This window comes from Pipra filicauda, unplaced genomic scaffold (assembly GCF_003945595.2).
Source record: "Pipra filicauda isolate LSUMZ 115617 unplaced genomic scaffold, ASM394559v2 scaffold181_size1560634_pilon, whole genome shotgun sequence".
Taxonomy (NCBI): Eukaryota; Metazoa; Chordata; class Aves; order Passeriformes; family Pipridae; genus Pipra; species Pipra filicauda.
Window position 1 is genome coordinate 1467299 of NW_024104289.1, and position 18523 is coordinate 1485821.

General features: G+C 40.6%; 1 protein-coding gene across 4 annotated transcripts in view; it reads right to left on the reverse strand.

Annotated features, from left to right (window-relative positions):
* Nucleotides 1-16652, reverse strand: part of ABCC9 (ATP binding cassette subfamily C member 9) — a 69373-nt gene extending 52721 nt beyond the window's left edge. For 3 of the 4 annotated variants that reach the window (XM_039379973.1, XM_039379972.1, XM_027711742.2), the window contains exons 1-7: nt 16402-16651; nt 9862-9956; nt 8252-8417; nt 6273-6414; nt 5788-5909; nt 4699-4865; nt 3544-3786 (exon numbers count right to left, since the gene is read on the reverse strand). In XM_039379973.1, coding sequence (XP_039235907.1) covers nt 3544-3786; nt 4699-4865; nt 5788-5909; nt 6273-6414; nt 8252-8396 — 819 coding nt within the window. In that variant the 5' untranslated portion in view covers nt 8397-8417; nt 9862-9956; nt 16402-16651. Of the gene's footprint in view, nt 1-3543; nt 3787-4698; nt 4866-5787; nt 5910-6272; nt 6415-8251; nt 8418-9861; nt 9957-16401 lie in introns of all 4 variants that reach the window. The other variant, XM_027711735.2, reaches the window with a different exon arrangement.
* Nucleotides 16653-18523: the final 1871 nt, after the last annotated feature.

The window sequence follows — 18523 nt, forward strand, 5'->3', positions numbered from 1 at the left end:
TATCCCAACTCCTGCCCTAAAACACCAGCCAGCAGATCTCTCTTTGCCTACTCAGAGGAGTTCTGATGCTTCTGAACTCCTTTCAATCTAACGTAGAAAGAATTCTACTGAACAGACCCGTGCTCTGCCGAGTGCTTTCCTTTCAATTCAGGCAGCAGCTTTTGACACTCTAAAAAGGCATCTGTCATTTTTCAAGTAGCACAGATGCCTGCAAGTTGTAAGCCAAGCCAAGCCCTTCTGAGCATTCACAGAGACATTTTAAGCACAGACCAGGAACAAGCACCCCCAGCCCAGCAAAGTCACCAAGTAAAGCAAGTGTGCCTGGAATTGCCTGGACGCCTCCTGGGTTTTTTCCTCTTTTCTTGGTTTTTCCTTCACTGCCACTTCAACAATGCCATGGAATACGTGTGTGGTGCCAAAAATGTCCAGGTGGACCAGATGGCTGCTAGGGATTGGGCCAAAAAGCTTAGTAAGGAGAAACAAGCAGCATGGGGACAAACCAGGGCCAACATTTCAGAAGGGGGTCAGAATGAAACTGCTGTTTCTGAGGAGGGAAAGAGCACAAGGGCCTCGTGCCCTTTGCCCAGACAAAAGGCTCTGGATTTGCTGCCTAGTGGGTTTTGAGCTTAAGTGCACTAAAGGGACTGCTGTCACCCTCCTCAGAGAAATGATTGTCATTTTAGTAGCTTGATAGGAGCTCAGATAAATTATTGGGAAAACACAGCTCCCATCTTTTGGGAAAAAAAATTGTCATACTATCCTGGTCATTCAGTTAACGGCAAATTTGGTAAATGGCAATAGTAATCCTTATTTCTGTAACAATTTAATAGCCATTTTCACTGCTACTACAACTCACACATTTGTCATCACCACATGAAATCTAGTTACTTTTAATTGGGAAAAATACTAAATCAAGTTATCTAATAATCTCTGCTGCTAAACACTCTTGTCTCTTCCTTTTTTAATCAGGACATCATATTAGCTGAAGTATCTAAAGGGGAGAGGGGACAAAAAGTGAATTTTTCTTCTAATCATAAGCTCTTTTCCAGAATGGTTCTTGAGAGTTATGGGTTTGCAGTACAGGATGTGTGTTGTATGTGCCAGCCCGACCCTTTATTTAGTTGCTGAAGGATGATCTGTCAATCACTGCTCATTACAGATCAACTGTGCATCTGTTTGTTTAAATTTGCAGGGATTATTTTTGTTAGAGTCGTCAGCAGCATTTGTTGTTGTGTTAATTACCCAGGATGGGTTGCTGTTCTCAGCTGTGGCACTTGATTAGATTTTCCTTGCCTTTGTCACCTTCCTTTCAAATCCCTGTGATGTTCTCTACCCCGGTGCTCAGCAGTTGAAATAGGGACAGTAAGACAGAGTCTGCTGGTAAATCAAGTCACCTGCAAGATGTGCCTCAGTAAACATGCAAATCTGACTGTTCCCACAGTTCTGGAGCTGACAGAGTAATCCTGGTGCTGTAGGGCAATGCTCTGCCCCTGTGATTTCTAGTTGACACACTTTTTTCTTCCTTTTTTTTTCCTTAACAGGCAACTTCCATCACAGCACATGAATAGCAGGCATAGGTAACTAATGGTCCTTGACTTTGCTTTTGCTGTTACACTTCCAAAAGAAAAACTTTCTATTGACCATCAGGACAAATTACACAGAAACCAAATGTAATATCAATGTGCTAAATCTATTTTCACATGTGTGATGTATGGTGCATTAGTATGTGTTTGAAACATCTACGCTGCTTGGATAGGAACCGAAACAGAAGCCAAGCAGCAACAGAAACAGGGTCACTTTTTTTTTGGTGGGGGTGTAATTATGTGAGAACTTATTAAATTATTTTTATTTTCATAGCACGCAGAAGAGATAGCAAGACAATGTCATGTGAGCTATCTCAAAGGCATTTTGCAATGTACAATACTCGAGGTCGTGTTCGCTGTCTTTCATCGAGGTGTGATAAGAAGGGTTTGGGGAGGAACAGAAGCTTTCCTTCTGCAGGGCCATGGAGCACAGCTGAGCTCAGCTGTCTCCAGGCACAGGCAGGGGTAACCCCACTTAATCCAGAGGATGGTGGGGGGCTGCCGTCCCTTCCAGTAGAAGATTAGTGTAAGATACACACTGGCAGCAGAGACAGTGACAGATCATCTCTTCCAGACTGCAGACCACGCTCTAACCTGAAGAATTTTCCTAATGATGTGGCTGTTTCTGGCCCATCCATGCACAAGCCAGCACATATCCACACAGGGATAAACTGCAGTGAGTTCCACTGCCTGGATCCTTGGATTTGCTTTAGCCACACGGTTTACTTTAACTTTATCTGCAAAGAACCAGTTTACTTTAGGGTTACAGCCTGTTTTCCAATATTAGCACAAGTGTGATAGCTGTGGTAATCTCAATATTTTGGACAACTCCAGAACCCAAAATATCTGATGTAAGGCAACATTAGAAACACGGGTGAGTGTAACTGCATGGGGCACATTTATGAAAGTCTTCCTGCGTGTATGACACACACCAAGGGAAGATAGACATCAAAAAATTGTGCTCTTGCACACAAGCAATAGCACATTTAACTTGAATTTTGGCCTCTGAACTGCATATTTGTGCAGGCACAGACAGTATCTGCAGATGTAAATGAGCCACAGGAATTGTCCTGTCATTAAGAATGGCCCAGAGACTCAGGTCCTCAGGGCATGGAGGTGCCTAAGACTCTTTGGCCTCTTTAAGTAGGATTTAGGCACCTTAAGGAGCTGGTCTAAGGAATGCACTTCTCCCTTGCTGAGAAAAGCTCAGTTCCAATGGCTCAGTAGCTTTCTGCTTAAAGCAGAAGGATCTTGATCTGTAGTCTCTACTCTCTGTAATGACTGTCTGCAAAAGGGAAGAGAAGCAACTTATATCCTTTAAAATATAAACAATTGTACTGATTATAGGGCACAGAAAGGAGCCTGCAGCTCCCTGCTGGGAGAAGAGAGCTGCCTACATACATCCAGAAGTTTCTCTGGGAAGTCCTTCTCTCCCCAGTGAGTTTTCCCAACCATGCTTTCTCTGCTGGGTCTGGCTGGGATGGAGTTAATTTTCTTCATGCAGTGCTCTGCTTGACATTGGTGACTAAAGCACTGTTAAGACACCAGTGTTTTGGCTATTCTTGATGTGTGGTTTTGGCTATTTCTCTTTCTGGAGGAAAAAAAGTGAAGATGAGTGTTTCCAGCTGATACTGTGGACAGAATGTCTTCCAATTTAAGATGCTGTTTGGAGTAGCTCAGATTTAAACAAAGCTTTCACTTTTAAAATCCAGCAAGCAATCATTCTGTTGTGGTTTTAGTTTCCAGTTGCACTCAATCTGGCAACTTCTTCCTGCTATAAATTTGCTTAAAACCAAACAGCAACTGTTGGATTGGAACTTCCCATGCCAAGTTTCACCTTGGAACAAACAGTCCTGAGTTAAAAATTCCTGAAACTAGGATTTCATAAAAGCTGAAAAAAAAAATTCAGAGTGACACCACGTTTCTAAGGCCAAACAGTGACATGAACATCTGTGGTTACCTTTTGTTCCTCGTATGCTTCTTTGAGACAGACGTAATTTGTCAGTGCTCTCATTGCAATTGGGAGCTTTCCAATGGCCTTCAGGTCCACAGGTTTCTTGTGAGCAGATATAATGAGAGTATTCATCCACCAGTAAGTGGCCTTTGAGAGCAAATTGACAAAAGGCTGCAGAAACCTCACCCCCAGATCCTGCAGATCCTCTGGGGGCTTCACTTTCTGAGGGTTCATGAAAAACACATACCTCTGGAGAGGAGAAAATAGACAACACCTGCTCAGAAATTATCTTATTAACAGTGATTTTTAGCAAAAATTTTGTACAGTACAGCTAAAATGTCAAAATTGCATTTAAGGGTACATTTACATTGAACTTAAATATGAATTTGCTTATAAATAGGAGCATTTCCATTTTGGCAAAACTGAGCAACATGGGATGTGGGCACAGCTCTGCAGCCTGCCAGTACCACCTATCACCAGCTGAGCAACAACAAAAAAGTACTCTTGGGATATAATTACTTTAAATTACTGAGGGTAAGAATGTGTGCTGACTTATACATTCACTACCTGAATAGTTGATCAGCATTAATGTAGCATGTGCTTCATATACACACACACACACATACACCCTCCTTACATCCACAAATATGCATCTATCTATATAAATATATTCACCTTGTCTCTAGATATACAGAGATATAGATATATAGAGATGGGTAGATAGATAGAAGGATAGATGGACAGATGGATAGACTGATAGATAGATAGATGGATAGATAGATGGATGGATAGATGGATGGATAGATAGATGGATGGATAGATAGATAGATAGATAGATAGATAGATAGATAGATAGATAGACAGATAGATAGACAGATAGATAGATAGATAGATAGATAGATAGATAGATAGATAGATAGATAGATAGATAGATAGATAGCTGAACACAGTAACCCATACACACCAAGCCCAGGGGACACACCAAGGACATACATTTTAAAGACATGCCCACTGATCCCTATAGAATTAACAAAATATTTATGGCCAAGCTAAACTTGGGCCCAGACTTGACACAAACCAGAGTTACTGGGACTAAAGACCCACCTTCATCCCCATGATACTGCTGATATTTTTGCAGACCCTGCTAAAGAAGCCACATACCCTGACTCGGATGACGTTGATCTCCACAGCCATGAGCAGCCCGTAGAGGATCACCATGATTCCAGTGATGCAGAAACGCAGCTGAGAAAAGGGAACACCATCCTGGCAGTATCTGACAAGCTTGATGGTTTTGGTGACAAAGGCCATTATCCAGTAAAGGAAGAGAGCTGTAAAACAGGTGCACACTCATAGTGAAAAAAATATAAATATATATATGAGAATTTAACCACATTGGTGCCTCAGAAGTCTCAGCTTCCAAGCCCCATCCCTGGAAGCGTTCAAGGACAGGTTGGATGGGGTTCTAAGCAACCTGGTCTAGTGGAAGGTGTCCCTGCCCATGGCAGGGGTGTTGGAAGAAGAAGCAGAAGTCTCATAATTATTTAACAAACATCACATTGCCTCCTTGAAAAAGAAGGGTGTATCCCAAGTGAGAATATGGAAATGTACCCATTTTAAAAAAGACTTCATGGAGTTTAGTGATATCCTGAATCCTGGCTTGTGCCTGTCAACAGCTTGTTCAGGTCACTGAGTTACAGGTAATTTGGACAGTATGAATCTCTATGAAACATTATCCTGCAATGTCTAGTCTGACCATCTCCTGACTGAGACAGCAGGCTGGATAATCTTGAAATCAACTGCAAAGGATGCTGAGAAACAACAGCATCTGCACAGGACAGTTCGTGGTCAGACTAGTGTTAAAAGTGGCCTTTTGAAATAGTCCTTTTGAGTGAAGACAAGTTCTTCCCCAAAATAATGAGCAGTGTTAAGAAATACCTAAAAGCTCGTGATAGAAATACAACAGTTATACAAGGCTTTCTCTTTTGTGATAATTTTAAAAGTAGTTCTCAGCATGTACTTCATGAAAGGTGCAGTAACTCCTATGATACTACTAGGTGGGAGAGCAGATATATTAATATTAATATTCTCATATGTTTCACCCTCCTCTTCAATCTACACAAGCTGACTTTGGCTAAACTACTGGGTCTTGTAAGAGTAAATAAATATTAGACTTGAGTACATAAATATATAAAATTTATATATTTTATATATATAAAAAAATCTTAGACTTAGACTTAGACTTAGACTTACCCAGCAGTAACTTTGGAAAGTTAGATGTCTCAATATTATGGTAATAGACTATGGATACAGTGGCAGCCACAAATCCCATTATAGCTGGTAAAAAGAGATGGAGGTGGCGAGATTTCATTTGTCTGAAAACAAATCAGGCAGAAATCAGTTAATTTGATGCCTTTTCTCACCATTGTGTGAAACCATAGGTGTTCTGCTTATCTATTCGAGAGGAAAAACATGACTTTCCTAGAGACAAAAAGGATTTTTTCCCCATGAATGCTTTAACTTTTGTCAGTATTTACTTGCCACTATAGCGTGAGAGGACAATAAGTACTAAGAACAATCATCTTCATCCCATCAAAATCTGGGCGGCTCATGAAATGATTCTATGATTTTTTTGGGGGGAAAACCTCCTCATGTTTTACTATCCATCTGCTCACACATTAAGACCATACATTAATGAATGCAATTAGCTTGATTGTACACCAAACTCTGCCACTTACGTGTCAGAAACTATTCCCTCTGCTATTTCACACACGTGCACGAACAGGAGGGTGAATGTCAGGATCCACCTCAGGTTGTGTCCAGGGAAGTGCAGCCAGGTATTGTGGTGGATCTGGACTTTGGAGCTTTGGCTTCCCCAGCCTGGGAAATGATGGTAGTGAAAGAGAAAGGTTATCACAGTGATAATCAGTGACTTTTCTATTCTAATCCATAGGTCACACTTAATATATATGTAACAACCAATAAAAACACCCTACAAGGCTATAGGGGCTGTTGTGACTGAAAAGATGAGGCAGGAGTGTCTCAGTGGCCATGTAACTTCAATCTAACCCCGAAGACAATGGGACAACAGCCTTCCCACAGTTTCAATTAAAGAGAAGAAGTCCCTGGCCAAGAAAAATGATGAGAAAACAAAACAAACAAACAAAAGAACATCTTAAGTGTCACCCTCAGACCAACAGATCTGAAGTGATGGCACAACATCACATCTTTCCCAGTCACAGACAAGAGCGGGCAAAGTTTTCCACTGATATAAAATTTGCCTCCTCAAATTAAGCCTCAAAGAGATACATTTACTTCAAACAAATAACATACAATTTAAGCTATTATGGGTTTTTTTCCCATAACATTGCCAGAAAATAGAGGGGATTTTCAGTGGCTGCAATGCTATTTCGAAATTAATTGGCTGATACCTGTAAAAAAACTAAAGCAGCCACTCAGTGCATAATCTAGAGTGTTGTAAAAGTTTCTCTCTGCCCTCAGAGCTTCCATCAAACACTTCTACAGAAAACCCTGCCATTCAAGGGTAACTTGCTCTGTTCTCAAAGAAAGAGCCAGCACTGACATAAAAATCCAGCACTGTTGGAAAGAGTTCTCCATTACCCTCATTTGGGTTTTTTCCCCCAGTCTTTAGTTATTATTTTGTTAAAACTTTTTTTCTTATTGCTTTGCCTTATTATTTAATTAGTTTTCAGTCACTGGATTATGTTATATTAGGTTATAATATATTGCCTACTACCAAGTGTTTTAGCTCACAGGTTCCTGTAGTCTATTATTCAGTCACTTTAGAGTCTTTTTGCATAAGAAAAACCCTTAAATCCCCAATTCAAGTATAGTCCCAAATTCAAATCTTCCTCGTGCAAGAAATGTATTCCTATGTACATATATGACACCAGGAAAGTGGCATGGAAGAACTGATGTGCCCTTTCTCATGCAGTTCTCAGGAGAGTATTTATTTTCATAAATACTTAGTGCCTTTTGATGGTTATTCAAGTCTCTTTATCTCCTATGATCAGTTTGACAGCTCTGAAAACGTCTTATATTGTATTTATTTCATGCCTGCAAATTAAATGGGATAAAGAGATAACTAGAGAAAAAAAAGTGTCATTAGAGTACTAGTTTAGACAGGGTTTTTATACAAGAAAGCATGAGTTAGAGCTGTTCCACTGTCCTAAATTCCTCAAGGGGGATTTATTATTTCTTTTTTTCATTCCTGTGGGGGAAAAAAAAAGAATTATCTCTATAGTTCTACTTTTGTTTACAAATGTTGGCAAAAAGAAGCAATTACTCTGTTCTAAAAATTTCCTACACTTGTCCTATCCTTAGTTCCAAGTTGCACATTTTAGATATTCTCTGAAATTCGCATAACTTGAAGGGAATTCAGACCCACTGCCCTGGGTCTTCTAATGTCTAATAATAGCAATTTCAGTTCTGAGGAAAACTTCTACAGAGAGAAGTTTGGCTCTGATGCCTCTGGTTCTCATCCATCTCTTCACGCTGATTAGTTCATATTCATATCCAAAATGCCTGCATTTGAAGCTAATTGGCATCACATCCTCTGGGTGAAGCCATTCTGCCTCTCGGGTTTTTTTTTAAATCAATAAATATAAGACATCCAACGGTTTCACCACAGGACGAATAAAACCAGACCGAACATAAACCCGTGCTCAAGTGTTTGCAGGATCGCTGATTAACTCACCGATGAACAGGATTGGGAAGGTGATAAACAGCAGGAAGACATGTGGAACCAGGTTGAGGGCATCCACGAAGCAGACATTCCTCAGGACCCCGGCGCTGATGTTGTAGGCCGAGGCGTTGTCGTTCCCACAGAAGGCGAGCCTCATCGCTCCCACAGGGTCTGGATACTACAAAAACAAAGAGAGATCTTTTGACTGCCAAGAGTGCCAGCATTGCCTGCACCTAAAGACCAAACAAACAGAATAAAGAGACACTGAACAACCCACGCAGCTGCATTTTGAAAGTTATTTTGGGCTACGTCGAGTATAGGCTCGTTAGAATGAAGGCTGTGCTCATGAGACATTTGTATTTTGCTGATGTTGTTTATATTTATTTGTATCTACTATTTATAATAAGTGCTATTTTTAAATGAATTGTGCCTTTTAGTGTTCATTGTGTGCCCAGATCTTCTCCCTGTGAGAATAAGGAAGTTTTGAATAAGAAGTATTTCCATTTCTCATAAGAAAACCCAAATGGACATAAGCTGACTCCTGTGTGTAAGTGCTTCTCTGGTGAGCCAACATTGCCTGCGCAACATCTCTAACCATTTGTTGCCCCACATTCTGCTCTGGACCTTTGATATTTGTGATTTGACAGCTTTGCATTCGGTGATAATTCGTATTTCTTTGTTGTTGCACAGAGCAACAGTCACACACACGAGTCATTGGAGATGACTGACAAACTCTTACCCAAAGTAGGCAGCACTGAAGGTTGCACAGGCAGTAAATCAGCATTAGTGCTTGATCCTGCAAATCCTTATGCACGTGCTTAGACTCATCTAAGCAGTCCCTGACTACCATGATTTCTTAGAGATTATCTTTGTACACCAAGATAAGCTCATGTGTTCGTGCTTGCAGACCACAGTGTGACCAGTTTCTGGCTTTCATCAACCTGTGCATCTTTTATTTTTTCATTCTTCTCTATCAGAAGATGAAACAAGATTGAGACCAAAAATGTGTCCTTGCTCATTTCTTTGCCTGAGACTTATAAGGAGCAACACAGTGGTTAGGATTGGGTTATATAAACTCATTTACTCACATCATTCTCTTTTCTCAAATTTCACATGCTAAAATAAAAAGGATATATTTAATTCAGCAAAGCATACTTCTCCAACAACATTGGCATTAATGACAAACGAGTTTTGCTGAATCAGAACCAAATAGAGATGCAAAAAAGGCATGAATGCAGTTTAAAAAAAAATGTTAGTTAATGGGGAGAAAAAGTTTTCCTTCTTTTCTCAAATAGTTTAGATTAATTCTGTGAGCCTAGTTGTTTAAACAAGGTAAGCATAAACTACTCAAGTAGTCCCTTAGAGGGAGCATAAACATGCAGATCTTCAAAAGATACAGAATTCAAAGGTGCATTTTGAACCTCTGCTAAACCCCCTTTTCACTTTTAACTAACTTCTTGCTGGTTCTGAAAAGCATAATCCACATTGAAACACATCAGTGACACTTGTAAAGGAGTTTCTTTGAAAAGAATGTGAGAAATGCAGTTCCTTTCCCAAATATATCAGCAATTTATGGCTGAGATTTGCCAGGAGTAAAACATAACTTGCATGCATGTACTTACTGTGATGCAAAAGCTGATGAACAACCCACTCAATCTTCAGTAAAAACCATCTGTTAATAGTCCAGAACAATTTGATGCAGAGTTTGGCCCATTCTCTATAATGAATAGAGTGATATGACCACTATCATTCTATCATTTTATTTTTATATAAAAATACATTAATCAATAAATGTGACTAGCAACACAAAAGAAATATTATGTTAATATGAATTCTGTCTCAATTGGGGACTTATTAGCAAAAAAAATATGGAACTTTTCAAAAAGCTGCACAGAGATTGTGTGGGTTTAACTTGTAAAACTTGACATGTCTCCTTTAAGAGAAACCTAATGGTAATGATAATCTCTTGAAAATCAGAAGCACTGTTTCCTCATTTTTATCGAAGGTCAGAAGTCCAAGGGAGTTCTGCTGGGAATTTTCCTCCCTTTCCCACAAAGAGGACTCTTTTCTGAGACAGAGTAAGATGCTGTTGTGGTCTGGTGGTTGGAGTGGTACCGAAAGGCAGGAGAATCCTGGGTTCAAATGAGCACTGAATCACTGACTTCCAGTGTAGCTTTTGGCTTCTGGTCAAAAATAAATCTGGGAGAAAGGATTAAAATCATGTCCCATGGAAGCTAAGGGAATTGTTGGGGGTTTTTTTTCCATTTTTCTGGAAGGGAAATGGAATATAGGCAATAGGTGTTCCTGTGGAAGAAAAGACTATTAATTTCATGGAGAGTGTTATCTCCTAGATAACAGTTTGTAGAGGTTTCCCATTACACCAACAGCACACTTTTAAAATCAGTTGTCCTTTGCTGAGAAAAGAATCTGGTCCTCTTAGTTAATACTGATGTGTAGAGACAGTGCCCATCATACTGGTGATAATTTTCAAGAGTAGGTATGAGCACTTTATTCACAGTACTTTTGTTACATCTTCACTTCAAAAAGGAAGTAGAATTTAATTGTCTTCTGTTAAAATGAGACAGAAAATCAAGCCCAGGTTGGTTAGTTTGTAAAAAATCCCCCAGAAAATAAAAAATTGTTGCTTTGTCAATGAAATGATAGAGGGTAATTGGCCATAAATTCCCAAGATTTTAAATCAGAAAACACTTCATCATTAATCAGCATACGCAGTGACCATATTCATTGGGCCTCTACAGGCTTAAAATCTGTCTAAACATTTTGGCCAGTGTTGTGATGCTGTGCTGACCCAATGCCTCATAAAATGCCAAATCATAAAGTGCACAACTTCCCTTTTTAGCAGCACCCACCTCAGGACACACATCTACTACAGCATGGCATTGATAGGGAATAGAGGAGATAAGAACTCTGGAAGCATTAACAGTCCAGTGATCCTTCCTTCCTCCCTGCCTTCCATCCTTTTGTGCATTCCCACTGTGCTGGGAATGAGCTGTGACTGGAAGTGGAGGACTCATGTTCTGCATCTGTTGGTGTACCCCAACTTCCATAACACCTTCTAGTGTCTACACAGACAGGCTGCTGGCAGCTCCCTGTATCTTCAGGAGTGGTGTATGGAAACACACTGCAGTACAGAAGAGCTCCAAGAGATCCATCATTCCCTTCCCATCCATTTCTGGTACAGAAGGCAGATCTGTTAAACCCTCCACAGTTTTGTGACTCAAACCACTGGACCACTCTGTGTTTTTGGAAAACTTACAGACACAGGAGGCTCTGGAGATGCAGAGCTGCACAGACACATCACCCCAGGAATAAAGCATGTCATGCACTTTGTACATCCTGGTTCAAGCTGCACAAATAGGTGAAATATATTGGATGAAATTTTACTGACATCTAAGGGATGAGGGAGAGTCCCATTTGGTTCAAAGCTGAAATTTGCCATTACTTTCTGCTGCATCAGGACATGTTTCCAGAAGCTCATTTTCATCACCCTCAAGGTTTAACGAGCTGTGTTCATCTCCAAAGAAGGACAGAAAGAAAAACCCCGAAGGCAGAAGAGCAAATCCTTGATTTCTCTAGACAGTGCAGGGCATTTTGCAACAACGCTTTTGCAGCTCCACTGAAAAAAACAGGGGCTGGACCATGACAGGGTTTCAGATGCCACCACTCATCCAAGAGTGCAGCCTTCAGTCTTCTTCAAAGAAAAATTTGATAACATAATGGCAAAATTTCTCGTACCCACACTCAGATCCCATGCTTGGAAAGTTTAGTGTGACTACACAAGGACACATTCTCAGGGCTGTAAACAGTGTGAGTAGCACGTTCAAAAGATTGAAAAGACTAATTTGAGAGTCTAAGTTGCATTTTCAAACAATATTTCAGTATTGAGTGTTCTTTAAAGAAAGAGATCTTTAATAATTCTAAGAATTATAAAGACTTTTAAAAGGCCTCAGCTATACTGCTTTTAATGAGGTTTTGAAAGTCTTCACTCAAAAAACTGAGCCTGGAAATTAAGACAGTTTGAAAGACCAGGATTGCAGATGCCAAATTAAAGGTAGAGCAAAAAGGCACTATTCCTTCCTCTTCTGTAAACCCATAAGATTTCATCTCATTAAATGAAATGAAAATGTGAAAAGGAAGAACAACAAATTTAGTAAAACTATGAAGAATTGCAGTCGTGCTTACTGTTGTAACTCATCAGAAACTGCAGCTGGAAAGGAAGATGGAACACTTTCATGATTAAGCACTGGCCAAATTTGGCTCTCTTAATAAAAATTAAACTATTCTTCCATCATTTTAACTCTTTTAGTGAGCCAGTGTTGGGCTTCAGTCAGAACTGGGTCTGTAGAGAGGTGAACTAGACCTTTAGAGAGGTGAATCTTGCCCACGTGCTGTTTGTCTCTCTCAGTGCTGAGCACTGTGCAAGTACATAACTAAACACATGGAAGACTTCTTATGTTTTTCCCAAGCACCAGTTGTTGATCACTGCCAAAGACAGAATGCTGACCACATGGAGCAGCAAAACCTGTAAAGAACAGCTGTGATGGAGGTCTCTGAATTAGCCCTCAGCAGGTCAGAACACAGAGCTGACTCAAGGTTTCCCACCGTGCAGCCAAAGGTGATTTTGTCCTCACCAGTGATGAGGAGACAGGCTTTTTAGGCCACAGTAAGGATGCAGGGAAATATCAGAGGAAAAACAGGGCTGCAGAGGAGCACAAGGAGAAATTTGAAGAGATTTCTGTTGTCAAGGGTTGGAAGAGAAAAAAGCAGTTACTGCTGCAACTCAGAGAGGGGATCACACTCCGTAGCAGCCCCTGCCCTCCCACACCTGCCAAGACCCTTTCCTTGGGAACACCAGCAGCAGCACAAAGCCAGCCTTCCTGGAACTCTGCTCAGGCGAATTAAGCAGCAAAGCCAGGTGGTTTTATCACCCTCAGCAGCCTGCTCCACAGCAGGCTCACAGTCCGGCAGAGACACGCAAATATTAGTTCAGCCTCAGAATTAACAGCCTTTATCCCCCTGGTGCAATTCCCAAAATAAGAAGCCCTGCTCACAGCAAGATTAACACCAGTGCTGAGCTGTTGAAGTTGCCATACTTCAGTTCCAAAGCTGGCTCATGCAGGACTGGCCCAAGGACCACAGGAACAAGGCATAACAGTGGAGAAATGTCCACTAGTTTCCTAGCAAGTCTTTATCTGTGGGTCCCAAAGGAAGGGAGAGTCACTGGAAAGCAAAGGCCTCTTCTTCTCATATGGATTTACAAAGATCTTTTCTCTAAGCTCATGCTCAGGTGGAAAACTCTGGAGCTGAAGATTTCTCCACAAGCTTTGACTGGCAAACAGCAGGGGCTGCAAAAAATGGGAGCAGTCCAACTGCCACATTAAAGCAATAAAATGTGTAACCCAAACATGAACATTCAGGAGAGAAAAGATGAAAGGGCAGCAAGTTATTCTGAAATCTGTTGGTCATCTGCAGTTATTGATCACCAGTACTTGTCAGGTAGTAACAGCCTATCAGAATGGCTGTTGAGTTCCTCATATACTCATTTAATAAGACAACATTATTCATAGCTGTTACCAAAAAACGGCCTTCCCAGAGACAAATTCCCTACTGTAGAATGCAGTAGGTCAACAAGTTATGCTGGGGTGATTACACTGAAGTGGGTACATCACAATATATTTGCTTCACTGCTACTTACAGCAGGAATGTAAAACTTTGCTGTACTTTATAATAATGTTGTCAAGTATACCAGGTTTAATCTGTCATTTCAGTCAGGGAAAATGCAGTAATGTGATAAAGATCATCTGATAACAAGTATGTGCTACCTGAGGGTACCAGCTACATTCCTCACTTGGGGTGCCAAGTACCAGGTAAGTTTTTGTTTTAACACTTGTAGGCTGGTGGAGCTTTGCCCTTTACAGTTATTGACAAATTACTCGCTTTAACTCCTGTCTTTATGAACTCTACAACTCATTCAGAAATTCTCAGAGGTGGTTTTTCTTCCTCCCTTTGAAAATGGCCTTTGCTGAAGAGTCACACATGAGCTAAAGCCACCAGCAAAACTTCACAGAGGGGAGGGAATGGAAAGAACAATCAGGAGAATGGGCTCATGTGGGTGCCAGTGGAAGGCAATTCTCAGCCCTCCTTTACATCATTTGGGACTCTGATTCCCTCTTGGTTTACTTTAATGAGGATGTGAACTATCTGAACAGCACTTCGCCCTGCAATGAAATGGCTAAAAAACCTTGTGTCCTTTAAGCATTTAAGTTTTTATGCTAAAATCCCCATCACTGTCAAGTTGAGACTTCCTGGTTTTGGGTGAAGGTGTACAGACATAAGATAACAAAGAGAAAACAGCAAAAAAAGTGATTCACTGTGAAGAAGACAGAGGTTTTGGGAAGAAAAAAATAGGTCAAAGTAGTAAACATGAAAATGACATAACACTGAACCTAAACACTCACAAATATCATATTAACAAGCACAAATGGGGACTAAGCCAGTCCATGAGATATATTTTCCACAAACAACTGTGAGGAAGACAGTGGAAAAACGGTAGATAATCTGAATTTCCATAAAAGTTATGAGAACATCCTCACATCCTCACCAAGTACAAAACTATAAGAATTCTAGTGAAAGACATTTTAACTACCTTAAGGGTCTTTTAAAGTGGACTTAAAAATCTTCAGATTCAAGAGTTTCATCTTACCTGGATTATACCTCTGTTCGTCATGCTCTGCAAGATACTTATGACTATAGAGAAAAGAGTATAAATACACTCCTCAGGTGGAGCTTCCTTGGGGGAATAAAAATATTTTGAAAAACATTTATTGCAGTAGTTCTGTTGCCCATATTTAAAAAAAATATACGGATTGATAGCTGCACTTGCTAATTAAAAGAGATCCGTTTACAGAGCATACTTGTGTCTCAGTTCAGATCAAATTTCATTTTGGTCTTACATCTGATATGCATTATATGCCTGTATATGCACATATATATAAATGTCTATATAGAGAGACAGACATGTGTATGCATATAGGTGCAGGATTGAGAAAATACTCCCAGTTATAGAAAAGTTCTTGTCTTCTGAATAAATCAGTCATTACAAAAGCAAGAATTTTTCTTTCCTTCTTGAATTTCACGGAGTGAATTTCAACTAAGGACGAATTATGAATTTATAAGTTCGAATAGACACAACGGAAGGCCTAACTCTGAGGTTTGCCACAGATTTTAGGTGAGTGCTCTGAATCCTTTTTCCTTCTGGGTTGAAACCTTCTAGTTTGTCCTTCTTACCCTCCTAAAAGCACTGGACCTAGCCCAGTCTATGTGATCTACAGTCCGTGCATCCTTTGCAAAGAGTTCTGCCGAGGCAGCGGCAAAAAGCGCCGCCCCTTTAAAACCTGTTTAATAAAAAATGATCCTATACAAAATCCCATTTCCTTTTTATTCCTGTTTAAGCTGTGACCACCCATTCTAGACAGACCCCTCTTCCTTGCTGAGCACTGTCCCAGTTACCCTGGGCCCTACAGTGATGAATTACCTCTGGTGCCTGTCAGCGTTCGCATCGCTCGCTGCCGTAACCAGCAGCCTGATCCAAACGTTGCTGAAGTCAATGCAAAGAATCTCATTGACTTCGGGAGGATTTTTGGATCAGGCTCCAAACACAGAGAAAATCACAGCAGCAGCGGTGCTAAACAGGCTGTTGGCACTGCAAAGCCTCTCACACAAACATCTGCAGTGGTCTCACAGGTCTAACACATCTCTTTTTTTTCTCTTTTTTGGTAAGTTTCTCCACACAATGCCATTCCCAACACCAGCGTGCTACTCTGCCCCGCTGCTCTAAAACCTTCCACTTCACATGCCAAGACAGGACAGCTTAAAAAAAAAAAAAAAAAAAACATAACCCTGTGAACAGCAGCAAAAAAAAAAACATCAGCAGGAGGAGACAGTAAAGGCTGAGAACGCCTGCGAATGAAAAAGGAAAAGGAAAAAGAGATTGGAGTTGTAATCCCAGGAAAGAACGAGGAGCAGCCCTGTCCCAGAGATATAAAGGGAAGGAGGAGGAGGTGGTTAGTGGGAGATAACGGGGGAGGGTCATCGCATGCCCCGGTTGGTTGCTGAATGTTAGAACAAACTCTGCAGCTTACCTTTGGCAACACAAACCCCAAATCCCAACCCAAACTGTCACTCGGCTGTGCTATGTGATCAATATCATCCCGATGGCAGGATTTTCCTCCACTTAGTGAAGCCGCTCCAAGCCCTGGAGCGGATTATTTTTAGGCTGGTGATGGGAAGATCAGCTGCTGCCTCCTATCGAGTTTCCAAAGTGCACAAACTCTTCTTGTCTTTCTCAGACGCTGAAGGGGGCAGGAAACTGGGAAGAGACAGGCAAGCAAAAAGCACCGATTTTTCGCCTCCTGAAGCTGCAGTCCCCCGGGATTTCTTCTGCTTGCTTTTATTTTCATTTTTGCCCTCTCTGGAGCAGTAAGATTCCAAGAGGCTGCGTTGCAGCACATGGACTATTAGCAGATGGCTACTCTGAAGTAACTGATTTAAACAAGGTAGTCTAACTTCTGGCAGTCTTGCAGAGACTCAGCTTTGGATTTCTTTTGAATTAAGCTTGGATAATTGGAATTTGACAACGTAATTTTGCATGTCTTCCACCATATTGAGCAAAAAAGCCTACTCAGATATTTTAGTTACTTTTTTTACTTACCTAAATCCCTCCAGCTGTTCTGCTTAAAAGACAGACCAAATCTCACTTTTTGATCACACGGATCTGCTTCTTTTGAAACAGCCTTTTTAAAACTTGAAATGAAATTCCAAACTAATTTGATTGCTCGTACCAAGAATACGGTTTTCAATACAATAGCCCTTTTTTACAGGGGATATTTTTTAGCTGAAAAACACATGGTGTATGTTCATTTAGTGAGAAAGAAGTCCTGAGAGGGTCTACACGCAGCCAGTTGGTTTGTTTGCTCGTTTTTATTTCAGTGCCATCAAAGGTGAACCAAGATTCATATTTTTTCCATCGTGGCTTGAGCCCTAAAACTCAAAACACAAATTGCAAAGGTCTGGGGCTTGTGGTGCCTCACAGGACACATGGCAGCTCTTGGAATCGTGGAACATCCTGAGTTGGAAGGGATCACAAGGATCATCAGGTCCAATTCCTTGGACTTGTCATTAGGTACTAGAGCTGGAGGCCCTTGGGACAGAATTTGCTTAAACCTTGCAGGATCCAGGGGTTGCATCCACATCACTAAAGAGCAAATGATTTGTAATGGACTGAGGGGAAAGACTTTTCCATGCCAGGAGAGGGGTTACAGTGAGCTCTGGGCTGAGGATGGGGTTGGATGGCTGAGGCCAAACGCTGCAGGACATCAAAATCTTGGCAAATCCAGATTGCTCCTTTTTCTCTGATGTTTCTTACCCGACTGTTGTAGGGATGAGAAATCAGAAACCTCAGAACTAGAGAAAATGAGCATCTTTTGTTATCTCCCTTTTATTTGAAGCATCAACACAGCATTACACTGAGACAGTCCTCAACAGTCCTCCACAGGGCTTGAAAACTTTTATTGCATTTACTCTCCCCACCATCTTTTATTTCTTTCCTTTTTCATGTATTAAAGTTCAGTGCTTCAGAAAAAAAAAAGATTGTTGATTGCAAGCTTCCAAGTTCTGCTATGTATCTATGTCTTGTTACACAAGATTTAATAAAAAAAAATCTTTAACCCACCTAATCATCATCTGAAATAGCATTGTCATGTGATATTTTTGAAAATACATATAATGAGTAATATTTATGATCACAATTTTCTTTATCGAAACATGGAAATTTAGTTAATTTCTGTCTATTAAACTTCATAATTTAATTCAGTTTTGCCATTTCCACAAAATTGTCTAAACAGGAAGGGGAAAAAAAAAAAAAAGAAGGCAAAGTGAATGTGGAATCAACCAGCACGTTTCATTTTGCTGTTTCTAAGTGAAGCACTTTCATTCCTCTACATGACAAGCTAAAATGTTTTTAAATGCTTTTTTTTAAAGGATTAAGAAAAATGAAAAGCTCTTGAATGTCAGAACACTCTCAGCTCTGATCTGAAAGGATATTTTGCATCAGGGCTTTTCGATTTGCCAGGGATGGGGGGAGGGAAGCTGGGGGGGAAGGAGAGTGAGGGGAAAAAAAAGGTAATTACGGGAATTCGAAATGTTTTAGGGTATGTTTGGACCTTTAAGCGAGCGGAAACAACCACAGGCCGATCCTCAGGTACA